A 19692-nucleotide genomic window follows, 5' to 3' on the forward strand; every position below is an offset into this window, starting at 1 on the left:
GAAATGGTGAAAAATAAAAGCAATTTCGCGATTGCTTTTGGGTATCGTTTTTATGGTGTTAATCGTGCGGTAAAAGTGACCGAACAACACGATTCTCCAGGTCAGTAGATCAGTATGATTACTACGATACCAAATTAGTATATTTTTTTATATTTCAGAGGTTAAAAAAATTCTGAGCTTTGTCGCAAAAACAAAAAATAATGGTATGTTTCACCATTTTTTGAGACCCAAAACTTTTTCATTTTTCCATGGATGGAGCTGTGTGAAGGCATGTTTCTTCAGCTATAGTTTTAACTGATACCATGTTGGGGTACATACTGTACAATGCTTTGATTTGTTTTTGTCTTGCAACTTAAAAATGGTAATTCTGACGTTTCCATTTTCTTCCTTTATGGCATATTGCAGTATTTACTGAAACTGGGCTAGGCTTCATAGGAGTACAGATATGACGCTGATGGGGGCCTTCAGTGGGTCCACAACTGCCATGTCAACCCATTGACACCCTGAGATCTCATTGTGGGGTGGCTTATGGTTGCCAGAACGCTGTGCCTGCTCCACACACCCACACCCTGATGCTGGTGTACATTTACATCAGGGTACATGAAGGAGTTAAAACACAAAATGATATAGCTTGTCCCACAAAAAAAGACCTCATATATCTATATTGATGTAAAAAAAAAATTAAATTAAAAAATGTTGCAATGCATAAACGCAAAGCTTAAAATGGTGTGTGGTCCTATAGCGTTAAAGCTAAGTACATTAATTATGTTTTCTATAAAGAGTTTAGTACAAAACAGAGCCAACGGCATTGAATCTTTATGATATTGGAAATATACATACAGGCTGAGAGTGAAAAATATAAAACCATGTCTGTGAGGCAAAAACATTGAACTTGCTCTTTTTAATAATGCCCTTTCATCTATTCCTATCATTTATTTTAATTTTTTTTATACATTTTAAATAATTTAGAATTGTGTTTATACCCAAAATAAAAATACTTTAATAGATGACTAGAGTAGAATATAGAAGCCACCAGACGATAGTGTTTGAGCAGGAAAGGACGTTCAACCCAAAGATAAGGCCAATGCAAGTTCACAATATAATTGGAGTTCTGAGACCTTGATGATCGGTTTTTGATTCCTCAGTTGTCTGATGCTTCAAACATTCCAATAGCATTTTGTTCCTATGTGTTAGCAGAGACAAAGTGATGCGGTTTATTAAATTTCAAGGTATTTCATGCTTATTATTGATTTCCTAGAACACTGTTGACGAAACAGTTCTCATGCACTAATGATTCAAGAAAATCGCTTTGAGCCTTACATTGAATTGACACTAAATAAAATTTGAAAGAGACGACAGGCTCGGGATAGAAAGGATCGTTTTGTCTTAATAACCATAATGGTGTTATTAATTGTGTTATAGGAAATCTTTAAGAAAATGGTCATAGTGGTTTAATGACATCCTCTGATCTTTCTCTGTGAATAATACAAAATGTAAAAGCGTAATGTGTAATGACCTGACAATTCATTTTCATTTAGATCCAAAGTGCTAGGGAGGCTGACACCCTCTGAAAGTGAGGATAGTTCAGAAGGGAAGTTAAGCCCTTAGTACAAAGGCAATATTTATATTTCAGACTAAACGTGTTGGCGATAAATTACATACAGTACAGTGAGCATTATATACTGGGCAAATGAAACAAGGTTGCAACAAGTTTTCTTAAAGGGAACTTGTCACCAGATTTTCCCAATATAAAGTACGGCCACCACTCTTAATGCCTCTTTTACAGCAGTCTAGAAACCTTCATATAACTCACCATCACCCTATGAATATCCCCCAAAAATACCTTTTATAATCCTCCCCCATACGGCGTGGTCCGATCTGATTGGCGTAACTGGTCTTGCTCTGCACCTCCACTCTCCAACAATTGCCGTTCTCCTGCCCTGCTTCATGGCGCTTGACCTGTAATGTGATGGCACTGGGAGAGGCCAAAGAGCGCTGATGACCTGGAAGGGGTGCTATGTCGATGATGTAAAATTCATCATCCTTGTGAAGGAGGGCAGGAGGACGGTGATTGCGGGGATAAAGGAGACACCACACAAAACCAGCTATGCCAATCGGACCGGACCATGCTGAAAGGTATTTTTTGGGATATGCAGACGGAGTTGGGGACTTATACACAGGTTGCTAGACTGCTGTAAAAGAGGCATTAAATTTGGTGGCTTTAGTTTTTAAAGGCAAAACTTGGAGATGTGTTCCCTTCAGAGGGAACTTGTCATGTTCTTCACTGCTGGTAACCTGCAGATATGGGGTTAATCTGCAGGTAAATAGCATTCTAAAGCTACTGGGAGGAAATGAATTGCTGGCTTTCAGTCACAGAGGCGTGTCAGAATGCCTTCAGCCTCCACTTAGTACATAGTGAGCGGCATCTGTTACCACACCTTTTCAATATGATTGACAGCCGGCTCAGCAGTGTATCAGTGCAGAGCCGCCTGTCAGTCATAATTACAGGGCGTGGTTACAGCTGTCCATCTCCGTGTACAGAGCAATGACTGAAGCTGCCAGGCACGCCTCTGGTACTGAAATTCATAGCTTATGCTGGGAGGAATAAAGTTCATAACATAGCAGATATGTTTCTATACCCATGCTACTATATTTATGCAGTCAAAATAAATAATTTTTTACTTTTTATTCACTTTTTTTAATTGGAAAACATTTCTCATCACTTCAAAGAAAGTTCATTTCCGCCCGGTAGCCAGTTTTTCAGTGCGGCGGATGGGTAACTTTAGAACACTATTACTCTGCAGATTAACCCAAAGTCTGCAGTTTAATAGCATTGGAGGTCATAACAGGTTCCCTCTAATGTCTTATGTTCTTAGGTTTCTGTTTCTTTTGATAGCAAGTATGAAGCTCTATTCCTCCTGTCAAACCTACGAAAACTTCTGCAGAACTTCAGTTAGACCCAGTTAGTCAAATTTCTAAGATCAAAATTTAGTCTCTATGAATCATTAGCCAGCTATATACAATATATTATCTCATTCATATGTCAGTGCGGCTTTGAAAGTTCAAAGAGACTAAAAACATAAAGAAGGTGATTTGTCAAAGAGTTTACACTAGAAAAGAATACTACAAATAGGCATATACATCACTCACCATGTATTGGAAGTGAATCCTGTTGTCATTACAATGGGTACAGTTCCAAAACTGCTGACCGGCAGTGAATTCATATGAAAAAAAATAAATGTATAGGCACATCCAAAAATAAATAAAATCTTCAAATTTTATTCTATAATAATAAGAAAATAAAATTTTCCACAAACTGGAGGTTAGAAAACCCTCTGACGTGTTTCTGGTGCTGGTAGTGATCTTAGTCATAGTGTATAAGAAAGCATCATAGAAGAGAACATTTAAAAGAAAAATCCACCACTTGTGAGAGACATCCGTTGCAATTAATGCAAATCTACACCAGAACAACATGCATAATTATGAAAAATACAAAAAACTAAAATAATATACATTTTATCATATAAATTTGCACTTTCATGATGCTTTGCTATGCTCTATGGTACCTACAGTGACAGAAATACATCATAGTGTTTTCAAACCACCAGCATGTGGAAATTTTAATTTTGTTATTAATATGGTATAAAGTTTTGTTATGAGTATGGAATAAAGTTTGAAAATTGTATCAATTTCTTTTTTGCAACCGAAAACTGGTGCTACTTTTGGTGAAAACAAATTGGGTGGACTTAGAGGAAGGGGGAATAGTCAAATGCAGCAAAACAAAATCACTATCATTTACACAAAAATGTAGCAGAAATCTATTCTACCTCATAGCTAAAGAAGATTTTGGATTCTTGTGCTCGGAAGCCCCAAAAGATGTGTTGTGGAAGCTCCTCTTTAGGGGAGACAAAAGAGATTCACAGTTAAACTAGAGATTCACTAGTTAAACTGTGTTTTCCATCTCTATCCATGTAACGTCACGTAATATTCATTATAGCTATGAATGTCATTAATAAATGCAGAACTAACAAACTTTATACAATGTTATATATAAAAGTATTGTTGTCAGTCTGAACTGTTCAAAATTGTACATAGTTCCTGTTTAGAATCCCCAAATGTTACAGGGGATTCACCTACCCCTTGCTTCTTATCCTCTTCCCCCTCCCCCCCCTCCCCACCCTAACTCATCCTACCTATGTTTAAAGATCAAAATCTAATAAAATTATTTTGAAACAAAAGAGATTCACATATGTTGCCAGTGTTGGCCAAATCAGCTTTTCAATTGATGGGAGGCAAGAACATACACACAGCAACAGTTAGTGTACAAGGCTTGTCTGGCCTCATGTACCAAGACAGGATTTTTTTACACCCACATGTTGGGGTATGTTTCCACGGTCAGGAAACACTGCAGATTGGACGCTGCGTGCAGCCGCAGCGTCCAATCCACAGCGACCAGATGTTACAGCATAGTGGAGGGGATTTCATGAAATCCCATTTGCACTATGTGTTCAAAGACGCAGGTGGAAGACCTGCCTAACCGGACATGTGCTGCGTCTTTCCAGACCGCAGCATGTCTATTTATCTTGTGGAGTGAAATAGATAGCCGTGCGCACAACTAGAAAGGGTGCCCGAGTAGGTTCCCAAACCGTTAATGTGTATTAAGAAACTCTGCACTCAAATGATCAAGTGGTAATTTATTGTTGTCCACTGTAGTAGTAAAACGTTTCGGTCTTACTTCAGACCTTCTTCAGTTACAGATAATAGTGCGTCTATTGGAATAAACCGACCGATAGGTTCAAAAGATAGATGCATAGTACATAGATTACATAGTCTATGTATAGGATGCCGTGATTCCGCATCTGTTCAATAAACACATGCTGAATCACCGCGCGTACAAAAGCCGGCAGCACTTTGGGTGGAGCTGCATCTAAAGCGCTGCCATTACGAACCGTGGCAACATACCCTAAAATGGAGATGGGTCAGTGCATTGCCTAGAAAGGATATGTAAGTTTAAGAACAAAGGCCGTATGAATCATGGATTCTGCTAGCTGCCACCAAGAACTAGCTAAAACCATCTCTCAATGTAACAACCATTTTAAACAAAGCCTGTCTCATTGCCTTTTTGAACAAGACATATATACTGTGGCTAACACAAAGACACGGTTATTAGAGCTAGGCATATATTAATAATAATCTTTATTTACACAGAGGCAACATATTCCGCAATGCTTTACAATTCAACAGTTCATGCAACAACAGTCATAGGTAACAAAGTTGAAGGTGATACAATAATTAAAGGGAACCTGTCAACAGATTTTACTGCTATAAGATGCAGCCACTGCCTTTCAGGGCTTATCTACAGCATTCTATAATGCAGTAGATAAGCCCCTGGTCCAACCTGCAAGTGAAGAAAAATCTGTCGAGTGTCACAGGTCTGGGTCCGGCGCCTCCCATCTTCTTGCGACGCCGCCCTCCTGCTTCTTCATCACTGCCCGGCATCAGCGCTCCTGCGCAGGCATACTTCTCTGCCCTTTTGAGGGCAGAGTAAAGTATTACAGTGCGCAGGCGCTGGGAAAGGTCAGAGAGGCCCGGTGCCTGTGCACTGCAGTACTTTATTCTGCCCTCAACAGGGCAGAGAAGTACGCCTGCACACGCAGGAGCGCCAATGCTGGGCAGCGATGAAGAAGCAGGAGGGCTGCGTTGCAAGAAGATGGGAGGTGCTGGACACGGACCTGCGACACCCATCGGACCGGACCGCACAGGACCGACCCCCTGGGTGAGTATAATATAACCTATTTTTCTTCACTTGCAGGTCGGACTGGGGGCTTATCTACAGCATTATAGAATGCTGTAGATAAGCCCTGAAAGGCAGTGGCCGCATCTTATAGCGGCAAAATCTGCTGACAGGTTCCCTTTAAAGCAAAGATAATGATGACCCTGCCCGTAAGAGCTTACAATCTACAATACAAGATATAAAATATTAAATCTAATAAAATAAAATGTTAAAAGAAAGCTAAGAGAATGTCAACTATCCTGGGAGACAGAGATTTAGATAGCATGCAGCCTCTTAGTATGCCAACTCTTGAACACGAAAAAGGAAAAACTCCAGCAACATAAATCTTCATTTAGTAAGGACTGTGACTGAAATGTATCTGATTTTTTATTGGTGTTTTTTTGGGGGGGATTTTTTTCGGGGATTTTTTCTATTTAATAATTTGACGTTTCAGGATTTAAATTGCTGGAATTTTTCCTTTTAATATAAAATGTTAACCACAACAGATGCTACACTTTGTTTTTTCTTTTGAAATGATACATAGGCCTCACTGTCTTTTAAAGTAACAATGATCTTTATTTTATCAGTTCCATCCAGTGGCTTCTGTGCAGACACATAAATATATTGTACAAGCGACTGTGTTGTATAGAAGTTGGGCACTTACAGAAAGTCAAGCAGCCTTTGTTCAAACACTAAAGGAGATGGAAAGGCAGGAAATGAAAGGTAACATACCATCATTATTTCTCTATTTTTATTTTTTTTTAATAACATTATGTGAAATTAGAGATATTGAACAGCCGACAGCTGCTGGATTGTTGCGCCATCGGTGGATGCTAGTCTCTTATATCTCAGGTCAGTGAAAAGATGTATGGGTGGTCATTAAGGGGTTAAGCAGTCTTAACCTCAGAATAGAAATGTTTGGGGTCCCTAAGAGAGTGGGACCTTGAGAAATTGCCCAGTTTGATCCCCCTGCCACCTAACACCAGTCCTATATCAGTTTTGTGCTCCTTAGTTCTTCTAGACTCCTGCAGTTAAAGAACTTTTGTAGACAGCATGGTCACATGATCATGATGTCACCAAAGGTCCTTCAGCAGTTTTAGCCTCGAAATAGAAAATCTGGGGGCCTCTAAGATAGTGTCTTGAATATAACTAGGGCTTATTTTTGGCGTAGGGCTTATTTTGCAAGTAAGCTCCAAAAATCTTGTAACATCATGCTAGAGCTTATTTTCGGGGTAGGTCTTATTTTCTTGAAAGCATGGTAATACATATTCTGTAAATAACAAAGATATCACAGTGCAAAAGGATATCCAGGTGCAGAAAAGTGTAACTAACAATACAAATGTAATTACTTTTGTATTAAGTGTTAGGCTACGCTGAGTATTTGCTTTCAGAAATTTCTGCAAGGTTTCTGCATCTCTTGGCAGGAAAAACGCTGCTGCAAAAAGTAATGTTTTTGGTGTGTTTTTGTATGCGTTTTTTTGCACATGTTTTTGTACAGCAATGAAGGCTTTTTTGAGCTAAATAAAGATATTTAAAAAAAAGCTGTGTGATGAGATTTCTTGATTCAACACCACCTTTTTTATGCTGATGCAGTGGCATCAAGGTAATGGGATTAGGGCTTGGTGTCAGCAGCTGTCATTGACACCAAGCCCTAGGTTTAGTAATGAACAGGTGTCAGCCAGACAAGCTCATTACTATGCCAATAAGTAAACACAAACCCACACACACATTGTCACCATCCTATGTAGGAGCGTTAACAGAACAAACGTACATAGGCTGTAACCAAACAGCAACTGTTAATTTTAAAGAAAAAAAATTAATAAAAAAATTTTGTGGGTTCCCGCATAATTTTAATAACCAGGAGAGGGAAAGCCGATGGCTGAGGGCTGACGATAATATTCTGAGAAGGGGCCAATAGCCATAAAGTTTCCCAGCCTAATAGTATCAGCTCACAGCTGTTTGCTTAGCCTTTACTGGCTAGGTTACAGGGGAACCTAGAAAAAAATTGATGTAGGGTCCAGCTATATAGTCTAACCAGCAAAGGCTAGGCAGACAACTACAGGCTGATATTAGTAGCCTAGGAAGGGGCCATGGATATTAACCCCATCCCAGACTAAAAACATCAGCTCTCAGCCGCCCCAGAAAAGGCGCATCTATAAGGTGCCCCAAATTTGGCACTTAGCATCACTCTTTACACTTCCCCTGTAGTGGTGGCAAATGGGGTTCATACTTGTGGAGTTGATGTCACCTTTGTATTGTCAGGTGACATCAAGCCCACAGGTTAGTAATGGAGAGGTGTCTATAAGACACCTATCCATTAGTAACCCCATAATTATATTGTATAAAAAACATACCCCAGAATAAAGTCCTTTTTTGAAATAATGACACAGAATTCTTTAATGAATATTAATTAAACCATACTCACCGAACTTCTAATCCACCAAAGTCAACATCTCCTGCAACAAAAATATAATAATAAACCTCAATATTCCTCATCTGTCCGTAGAGGAGATGATCCATAATGTCCCACGACGATCCTGATCGCTTTTAGAGCAGTCACTGATGTGACTGCACTCAAAGACAGCCGGCTATACACTGGCACAGGAGGTAATCTCTCCCGCAGTGTATAGCACTGAGCTGCCGTGAGAAAGTTCTCACACAGCGGTGCCGTGAGAGCACCGGAGCTGATCAGCTGATGAACTCCGGTGAACTCTCACTGCAGCTCAGTGATACACTGCGGGAGCTATGATGCTCCTGTCAGTGTATCGCTGGCGACCGGGTAGAACAGTCACACCTCCCGATGTGACTATTTTATTCTGAGATCTCTGTGGGACACTCGGGATTACATGGATTATGGCAGAGAGGTGAGTATATGGTGGTTTATTATTTTTGATTTTTTGTAGGAGACGAGGGCATCGTGGATTGGGTGTTAAGATGAGTATAATGGGTTTTTAATTATATTTGAATATGTATGTAATTATTTTACTTTATTTTTTAACTGTGAGCACAGGCGCTAACTGATGAGACTACGTCTCCCATCAGCGGCACCTACTGTCACTGTTATCAGTGACAGCAGATGTATCCCGATGGGAGCAGTAGTCCCATCAGCCCACGCCTGCTGACCTGCAGTAAGCTTTTTTATCGAACAGTATGATCACGCAGCGCTCTGACCGAAGGTTCTACCGGAGGTAGCATTACCGTCGGTCACAGCTGCGGGGTGACGCTGACATCTGACAGCATCACCCTGCACTGCTTTGATCGATGATCTTACTGGCTGTAGTGTTACCGCTGAGAAGAACCTCCGCGCCAGTGTTTTTCACGCTGTCACACAGATGACAGCGTGGGAAACACCATAGGAAGTGTGTGAAAATGCAATAAAAAACTCAGCAAATCTGCAGAAAATCCGCAAATATTTTTACACCTGTGTTTTTGCTGTGGATTTGACTGACTCAATTGAAGTCAATGGGTGAAAAATGCTGCAGAAATGCACAAAGTATTGACATGCTGCAGAAAAAAACATACTGCAAATACTCACAGGAAATTTACTGATCATGTGCACAACACTTCAAGATTGTCATTGAATTAGCTTGCATAAGGATTCCATAGCGTTTTTGGCCCATTTCCACGTGGAAAAAAGCTGCAAAAATGTATCAAAAACGCAGCATTTGCACACAGCCTTAAGTTTTATCTTTCTGTGCTGTGAAATCTTTCTTGTGTGCTTAATAAATGCTACATCTGTACATTTAGCCAAAAAATTATATATTTATCTGGATTTGGAATGATACTCAAAATCAAAGTGGAAAATCAAATTACAGGCTAATCCAACTTCAGTGGAAATGCCTCAAGACAAGGAAATGATGTTCAGTTGTGTGTGTGTTGCCTCAATGTGCCTGTATAACCTCCCTATAACGCTTGGGCATGCTCCAGATGAGGCGGCGGATGGTCTCCTGAAGGATCTCCTCCTGGATCTAGACTAAAGCATCTGCCAACTCTTGGACAGTCTGTGGTGCAATGTGATGTTGGTGGATGGCGCGAGACATGATGTCCCAGATGTGTTCAATCGGATTCAGGTCTGGGGAATGGGCGGGCCAGTCCATAGCTTCAATGCCTTCATCTTGCAGGAACTGCTGACACATACCAGCCACATGAGGTCTGGCATTGTTCTGCATTAGGAGGAACCCAGGACCAACCGCACCAGCCTATGGTCTCACAAGGGGTCTGAGGATGTCCTCCCGGTTCCTAATGGCAGTCAGGCTACCTCTGGCGATCACATGGAGGGCTGTCCGGCCCTCCAAAGAAATGCCACCCCACACCATTACTGACCCATGTTGCAGGCAGCAGATCGCTCTCTACGGTGTCTCCAGACTCTGTCACGTCTGTCACATTTACATGTGTGAACCTGCTTTCATCTGTGAAGAGCACAGGGCGCCAGTGGCGAATTTGCCAATCCTAGTATTCTGTGGCAAATGATGTGCCATCCTGGATGAGCTGCACTACCTGAGCCACTTGTGTGGGTTGTAGTCTGTCTCATGCTACCACAAGTGTGAAAGCACAACCAACATTCAAAAGTGACTAAAACATCAGCCAGAAAGCATTGGTACTGAGATGTGGTCTGTGGTCCACACCTGCAGAACCACTCCTTTCTTGAGTGTCTTGATAATTGCCAATAATTTCCATCTGTTGTCTATTCCATTTGCACAACAGCATATGAACTTGATTGTCAAACAGTGTTGCTTCCTAAGTGGACAGTTTGATTTCACAGAAATTTGATTTACTTGGAGTTATATTCTGCTGTTTAAGTGTTCCCTTATTTTTTTGAACAGTGTATACAGTTAGGTCCATATATATTTGGACAGAGACAACATTTTTCTAATTTTGGTTATGGACATTACCACAATGAATTTTAAACAAAACAATTCAGATGCAGTTGAAGTTCAGACTTTCAGCTTTCATTTGAGGGTATCCACATTAAAATTGGATGAAGGGTTAAGGAGTTTCAGCTACTTAACATGTGCCACCCTGTTTTTAAAGGGACCAAAAGTAATTGGACAATTGACTCCAAGGCTATTTCATGGACAGGTGTGGGCAATCCCTTCGTTATGTCATTCTTAATTAAGCAGATAAAAGGCCTGGAGCTGATTTGAGGTGTGGTGCTTGCATTTGGAAGGTTTTGCTGTGAAGTAAACATGCGGTCAAAGGAGCTCTCCATGCAGGTGAAACAAGCCATCCTTAAGCTGCGAAAACAGAAAAAACCCATCCGAGAAATTGCTACAATATTAGGAGTGGCAAAATCTATAGTTTGGTACATCCTGAGAAAGAAAGAAAGCACTGGTGAACTCAACATTGCAAAAAGACCTGGGCGCCCACGGAAGACAACAGTGGTGGATGATCGCAGAATAATCTCCATGGTGAAGAGAAACCCCTTCACAACAGCCAACCAAGTGAACAACACCCTCCAGGAGGTCAGCGCATCAATATCCAAATCTACCATAAAGAGAAGACTGCATGAAAGTAAATACAGAGGGTTCACTGCACGGTGCAAGCCACTCATAAGCATCAAGAAGAAAAAGCCTAGACTGGACTTTGCTAAAAAACATCTAAAAAAGCCAGCACAGTTCTGGAATAACATTCTTTGGACAGATGAAACCAAGATCAACCTCTACCAGAATGATGGAAAGAGAAAAGTATGGCGAAGGCATGGTACAGCTCATGATCCAAAGCATACCACATCATCTGTAAAACATGGTGGAGGCAGTGTGATGGCTTGGGCATGCATGGCTGCCAGTGGCACTGGGTCACTAGTGTTTATTGATGATGTGACACAGGACAGAAGCAGCCGAATGAATTCTGAGGTATTCAGAGACATACTGTGTGCTCAGATCCAGCCAAATGCAGCCAAACTGATTGGTCGTCGTTTCATACTACAGATGGACAATGACCCAAAACATAAAGCCAAAGCAACCCAGGAGTTAATTAAAGCAAAGAAGTGGAATATTCTTGAATGGCCAAGTCAGTCACCTGATCTCAACCCAATTGAGCATGCATTTCACTTGTTAAAGACTAAACTTCAGACAGAAAGGCCCACAAACAAACAGCAACTGAAAACCACCGCAGTGAAGGCCTGGCAGAGCATCAAAAAGGAGGAAACACAGCATCTGGTGATGTCTATGAGTTCAAGACTTCAGGCAGTCATTGCCAACAAAGGGTTTTCAACCAAGTATTAAAAATGAACATTTCATTTAAAATTATTGAATCTGTCCAATTACTTTTGGTCCCTTTAAAAACAGGGTGGCACCTGTTAAGTAGCTGAAACTCCTTAACCCTTCATCCAATTTTAATGTGGATACCCTCAAATGAAAGCTGAAAGTCTGAACTTCAACTGCATCTGAATTGTTTTGGTTAAAATTCATTGTGGTAATGTCTATAACCAAAATTAGAAAAATGTTGTCTCTGTCCAAATATATATGGACCTAACTGTATATACGTTGTAAGATAGCTGCCTGATAGGGGGGAGGGGACATATGTATCATCAAGGTTGGATGCCTTGGTGATGTGGTGATGTAAGCCCGGAAAAACAGGCTCTAGCAGGTATATGGCTTAAGCAAATAATAGGACTTGTCAAGGGCCAAGTTTACGAGCAGTCAGAGTGATTGGTAGGACTGGCTGCTCATATATCCCCACCCCGGGGGCATGGTATGGCAGATAAAAAGGAGACTAGTTGTCTTATTCAGTGACTGAGAGTGGAGGTGAGAAGTCCTCCTGTGTTAAATCTCCTGCAAGAGTCTTTTGCTCTGTTCGGGTGAACCGAACCAACACGGACAGTATGTGCCATTGTATTTGGATGCCCGAGGGCCATTAACCTGCCTGGACATTTTTTAAGAAATTGCTTCCAATGTATATCTTAAGTGCTGCCGAATGAGAAGAAACTTTATCATAATATATATATTTACCACCACATCTTATAAATAGCTATCATACATAAGAAAAAAGAACAAGCATTCTTGTACAAAATACTTGACCAGAGAAATACTACCAGAAACCACCCAAGTGTTATGCTAAACTCCCACCAATCCATTCAGTCAAATACAGTTCTAGTTAGTCGAGCAATATGTGTTCAAATGGAAGGGAGCAAGTCCCAAACCGTCTAACTACACATCCCATGGATCTTTTTCTAATTGTGCTCCTTTTACGATTGATATTCATTTTTATTGGGCTAACCCAGTCAAATCTTATTACCAAATCCTTGTCAAATCTTATTACCAAATGCTTGTCGTGTAAGTGAAAGCTCTCAAAGCCAGTGTTGTGCAATAAGCTTTCAAGGCATATATAGCATGCATGCGACTGCAGTCTTACATGTTTCAGAGGCAGAGAGCTCCTTAATATATCCCAAAATGCAAACAAAGGGATATACATTAGCAACCAAAAGTTTAGCTTTTTTTTTTAAAGTGTGATTACTTCTATCTGGTTGTTGTGATGCCATTTTCCTGGTGATTTTAGTAAACTAGAAATAAATGGTTGTCAGCTTTAAGGATGAAAATTGTGTTTGACATTGCTTTATCCCTTTATGTGTTAGTTTTCAACATTTGCTGTTCCAAATCTTTTGCATATTTTGTCATGGGTAGTCAAATTTTTGGTTAGTCATGAGTAGTCGAAAGTTTGTTTGTCTGTTTTTAGGTTAAAACATGGCAATGACAAAACCAAATTTATCACCAGATGTCAGGAAGGAAGCATATTATTCTGAGAGCGAAGTCAGGCAACAGCCAAAAAGAGAAAGCTATGGCATTCAACTGTTCTTGGAGTCAAGTGTCACTTATAATAAAGAAAGAAAAAGAAGGTTATGGAACAGCTGACAAACCTAGAAGTGGAAGAACACAGAAAACTTTCTCCAAATTTGATCACATTTTCAAGAAAAAGTCAGTATCTGATGTCCATAAGAGTGCAGTATAGACTTTGCACAAAATGAGCAAAGAATATGGGGTCAAAGTGAGTCGCCAAACTGTGATGCAACGATTAAGAGCAGTAGGGTTGAATGCACGAGTTCTAGTCAAGAGTTTCATCTCTGCAAAGAACCGGAATGTTCAACTTGAGTTTGCCAAAGAACATAGCCAATGGAAAGAGTCAGATTGGTCTAAAGTGCTGTAGTCGGATGAATCCAAGTTCAATCTGTTTGGTAGTGATGGCAAGCACTGTATACTCCTCACCTCCTAATTGGAAACCGTAATGATGTAATGTAGCAAACACCTACTTTGAAACATGATGGTGGCAATGTCATGGTTTGGGGATGCTTTTCTGCATCTGCCATTGGCCCTCTCCATAGAATTGATGGAAATATGAATGCTACCATGTACAAGGATATACTGGAGAATGTAATGCTGCCACATGGTAAAACCAGAATAGGCAGGGGATGCAAATTCCAGCAAGACAATGATCCTAAGCACATATCAAATTTAGTCAAAAATTTGTTAGCAAAGAAAAATGTACGGCTGTTGCAATGGCTAGGAGCTATGCTATGGAGCACCTTTGAGATGAGTTACGGTGACAAGTTGGGGCCTTTACCCATAGTAATAAAGATAAATTGTTTGCAGATTTGCAAGTGGAATGGAGCAAGATCCCTCAGGATGTCTTGAATACCCTAGTGGCTTCAATGCCCCGTCGGTGTGGTGCAGTAATTAAAGCAAGAGGTTATGCTATAAAATACTAAGTTGTGGCTTTGTAAACAATGAATTACTCTCTATGTTGTGATCAATAAATAGATATGCAAAACTTTTGGCAGTTAGTTTTCTTATGACCATACCTATATTCTAAAGCATTTTGGTTAAAAATGAGGTCTAGCATGATGACAACTTCATGCACTTTCAATTCACCACCAGGAAAATGGCATCACAACAACCAGACAGAAGGAATCATACTTTAAAAAAAAAGCTAAACTTTTGGTCGCTACTGTAGACATCACCCAGACTGTAGATATTGATCAGCATTACCACTGCAATCCAAAAGCTCTTCAATCTGGGACCTAACCACACCATATGGAGCAAATCTGCGCTATGTACTTTTCTTCTTTGACACAGGGGAGGGTCTTGAAGCCCAATATTTTACAGAAACAAAGGGAAAACTGCAGAGCCCTATCCAGTGTGTCTTGCTACTGCTTCTCCTCAATAGGGCATCTCACCACCTGTGTACTTGACCCGCTCCCATCCCACTTCATCCCAAACCTCACCACAGTCTTCATCCCAACCCTAACCCATCTCTTCAACCTATCACTAACAACTGGTGTTTTCCCCTCAAGCTTTAAACATGCCTCCATCACACCTATCCTCAAAAAGCCCTCTCTTGACCCATCCTCTGTATCTAGCTATCACCCTATATCACTTCTCCCTTATGCCTCCAAACTACAGGAACAACACGTCTACCTTGAACTGTCCTCCCATCTCTCTTCTTGCTCCCTCTTTGACCGCTTACAATCTGGCTTCCGGTCACACCATTCCACTGAAACTGCCCTAACTAAGGTCACCAATGACCTCTTAACCGCCAAGAGCAAGCGACACTACTCTGTCCTCCTCCTCCTTGACCTGTCGGCTGCCTTTGACACAGTGGACCATTCCCTATTATTACAGACCCTCTCATCCCTTGGCATCACAGACTTGGCCCTATCCTGGATCTCATCATACCTAACAGACCGGACCTTCAGCGTCTCCCACTCACACACCACCTCCTCACCTCCTATCTGTCAGAGTCCCACAAGGTTCAGTCCTTGGGCCCCTGCTCTTCTCCATTTACACCTTTGGCCTGGGACAGCTCATAGAATCTCATGTCTTCCAGTATCACCTCTATGCTGATGACACAAAACAGAATTCATCATCTTTCCCCCATCTCACGCGACCCCCCCAACGAACCTATCCATTACAGTAAACGGCTGCCCACTCTCCCCAGTCCCACAAGCTCGCTGCCTCGGGGTAATCCTTGACGCTGATCTCTCCTTCAAACCACATATCCAAGCCCTTTCCACTTCCTGCCGACTTCAACTCAAAAATATTTCACGAATCTGTACATTCCTCAACCAAGAATCTGCAAAAACCCTAGTCCATGCCCTCATCATCTCTCGCCTTGACTACTGCAACCTCCTGCTCTGTGGCCTCCCCTCTAACACTCTCGCACCCTTCCAATCTATTCTAAACTCTGCTGCCCGACTAATCCACCTGTCCCCCCGCTATTCCCCGGCCTCTCCCCTCTGTCAATCCCTTCACTGGCTCCCCATTGCCCTGAGACTCCACTACAAAACCCTAACCATGACGTACAAAGCCATCCACAACCTGTCTCCCCCATACATCTGTGACCTCGTCTCCCGGTACTTACCTACACGCAACCTCCGATCCTCACAAGATCTCCTTCTCTACTCCCCTCTTATCTCCTCTTCCCACAATCGTATACAAGATTTCTCTCGCGTATCACCTCTACTCTGGAACCCTCTACCACAACACATCAGACTCTCGCCTACCATCGAAACCTTCAAAAAGAGCCTGAAGACCCACCTCTTCCGACAAGCCTACAACCTGCAGTAACCACCGATCGACCAAACCGCTGCATGACCAGCTCTATCCTTACCTACTGTATTCTCACCCATCCCTTGTAGATTGTGAGCCTTCAGGGGCAGGGTCCTCTCTCCTCCTGTACCAGTTATGACTTGTATTGTTTAAGATTATTGTACTTGTTTTTATTATGTATACCCCTCCTCACATGTAAAGCGCCATGGAATAAATAATAATAATAATAGGGCCCCAATCCCCTTCCAACTTCTCTTTTACATTAGGTGTTACTCCAATATTCTGTTCTATTTTGTGAGATGATCTCACATGTTCCCTCTGCAGAATCCAAAATATGAAATATTACAGTGGCTTGTGAAAGGATTCACCACCTTGGCTTTTTACATTAAAACCACTGCTCTTGTTTAGACAGTTAGCCTGTGCCTCTGTGGAGTCTAACAGGGCGCAGCGCTTTGAGTTCACGGCTGCTCTGTGAAGTAACAGAGTTAGCTAACACTGCTATTTGTTCCGCTATTTACTAGCAGCAGGTTCTCCTGCACGGTGGACCCCGGGCTGCGAACGCATCTATCCTAATAAAATATATACAATCATTAGGTGCGTTCCTCTAGCCCTATCATAACAAGAATAAGACTCCAAAGCAGCTTCCGACTGATCGGTTTCTTCCCTTGACCATACCATCGGCTCCCTGGCAACATAACGCGATGGACTTTATCACCGATCTTCCAGTATCGGCCGGAAGTACCGTCATCTGGGTCGTTGTGGATCGCTTCTCTAAGATGGCCCAATTTACTCCACTGTCTGGCCTCCCATCTGCTCCTGTGTTTGCTGAGATGTTTATTCAACATATTTTTAGCCTCCATGGATTACCTCTCCGTATTGTCTCTGATAGAGGGATCCAGTTTACATCTCGCTTCTGGAGGGCTACCTGCAAACTACTGAATGTCACCTTGGACTACTCTTAAGCCTACCATCCGCAGTCCAGTGGCCAGGTAGAGCGAGTTAACCAGATCCTTACCAAATACCTGCAGCACTTTTTCAATGCTCACCACAGTGAGTGGGCCGAACTCTTGCCTTGAGCCGAAATCTCATACAACAACCATGTGAGTGAATCCTCAGCTAAATCTCTGTTTTTTTGTGGTGTATGGTCAACACCCCCATATTCTGTTTTCTGTGTCTGCTACCACTGACATTCCTTCTGCTGAAAAGCTCCTAAAGGGCTTCTCTAAGATCAAGGAGGACACCAAGACCTCTTTAATTAAATCTTCTGAACAGATGAAGAGACAAATGGACAAGAGATGTCTGAACCCCACCATCAGGACCTCAAGGCTCTCCTCGGACCATGACGCAGTGGTTCCACAACTCCCCTTACACTGTACCCTCATAGAGGTGGCCTGTCTGGAAGAGTGGGCAGAAAAAAAGCCTTTACTTACACACAAAAATTGTAAGGCTCATTTTGAGTTTCCCAAAAACATGTGGGAGACTCCCCAAATATGTTAGGAAGGTGCTGTGGTCAGATGAGACCAAAATTAAACTTTTCAGCCACCAAGGTAAACGCTATGTCTGGTGCCAAACCAACATAGTTTGTCAACCCAAGAATACCATCCCCACAGTGAAACATAGTGGTGTCAACATTATGGTGGGACAGGAAAATAGTCCAATTCAAGGGTAAAGATGGATGGAGCACAGTATAGGGATAGATATTCTCAAGCAAAACCTGTTTCACTCTGTCAGTGATTTGAGACTGGGACGGAGGTTCACCTTCTAAAAAGACAATGACCCAAAGCATACTGCTAAAGAAAAACTTGAGTGTTTTAAGGGGAAACGTGTAAATGCTTTGGTGTAACATAGTCAAAGCCAAGACCTTAATCCATTTGAGAATCTGTGGTCTGACTTGAAGATTATTGTTCATCGGTGAAACCTTCTAATTTAAAGGATCTGGAGTTGTTTTGCCTTGAGGAATGGGCAAAAATCCCAATGGCCAAATGTGGAAAGCTCATAGAGACTTATTCAAAGCTACTGGCAGCTGTAATTGCCGCAAGAAGAGGCTCTACAAAGTGCTGAGTTTAGGAGGGTGAATAATTATGCATACTGGGTGTTCAGTTATTTCATCCTATTTGTTGTTTGCTTCACAAAAAAAAGAAAACCAAATCCTCACAGTTGAAGGCATGCATGTTCTTTACATGAACTGGTGCAAACCCTCAAAAATAGCAGTGAAATTCCAGTGTGTGAGGTGCAAAACATGAAAAATGCCATGGGGGTGAATACTTTTGCAAGCTACTGTACATTCCATGAAACAGACTATTGAATCTATTCTTCTCTAGCTCAATTGTCAGAGTCTGCCTCAGTTGCAAGTTAATATAAAACTGATCTGAAGCTAAATCAAAAGTAGTCTATACATCTGAGCATTGTCTAGCTACACTATTGTCAACCACTTATGTTTGTCATATGTAGGGTAGGGAACTGCTGAGTGTTAAATTTTAAACTTGTCCATCAATAAGTCTACCTCCATAAAATGATAGATTATCAACTTACCTTGTGAATAAACTTGAGTCCTCCCTCATATCAACTCCCTGAAGAGATGCTTTATGTAGAAATAAACTGTACTTTGGTACCTAGATTGGAGAATTGTGTAGCATATACAATAATTGGAGCATCCATATAATATTTATCAAGTTGGCACGTCCCACCATTGTAAGGGGTAATTTATGCCAGAACTCCCTGTTAAATTTAAATCTAGCCAAAAGAGTATCGAGGTTAAGATTTTCATATTCTGAAATATTCAGAGAACCCAAATGCCAGATATTTTATAGTTATAGTTGCACCTCGCGAGAATCTCATTTTCATCCAGCTGCAAGGAACTATCATCTGTGCAAGATTTCGGATTTATCACAAATTATAATCAAACCGAAAAGGTCCAGAACCTGGTGATAGTCTCCATAGTATTCTTTAAAGAGGTTCCCCGGTCTGCCAAGAATAAAGCATGTCATTAACATATAAGGCCAGTTTCTTTTCCATCACCTGCCTAAAGCACCCAGTATGTGACCTAATATATGCCACCAGTCGACAATGGCATTTGCAAAGAAAAAAAGAGAGATAGGGGAAACCCTGCCATATGCAGTCGCCAATGACAAAACATCATTAATTCTTACCCTTGCCTTGCAGTCCCCATAGAGTAGAAACGCCGAAGAAACAAATGGTTGGATGATGATTTATATACATTCTATACTCATTTATTTGTGTTACACTTGTATATCATTTTGTTTAGCAGTATTGGCCAGCATCCCATCAGTTATGAGTGTGACTAGGTTATACTGCAAAGCATTGTCTACTTTCCTGGTTTTCTTGTGGAGCGAATATTTAATTTTGCATATACATGGA

At 41.3% G+C, this 19692-nt stretch overlaps 1 protein-coding gene across 2 annotated transcripts in view; it reads left to right on the forward strand.

Annotated features, from left to right (window-relative positions):
- Window positions 1–19692, forward strand: part of ADGB (androglobin) — a 509594-nt gene that overhangs the window by 330741 nt on the left and 159161 nt on the right. For both annotated transcript variants that reach the window (XM_077283074.1, XM_077283075.1), the window contains exon 29: window positions 6361–6496. In XM_077283074.1, the coding sequence (XP_077139189.1) occupies window positions 6361–6496 (136 nt within the window). The remainder of the gene's footprint in view (window positions 1–6360; window positions 6497–19692) is intronic.

The sequence above is a fragment of the Ranitomeya variabilis genome, chromosome 2, assembly GCF_051348905.1.
Source record: "Ranitomeya variabilis isolate aRanVar5 chromosome 2, aRanVar5.hap1, whole genome shotgun sequence".
NCBI classification, from domain to species: Eukaryota; Metazoa; Chordata; class Amphibia; order Anura; family Dendrobatidae; genus Ranitomeya; species Ranitomeya variabilis.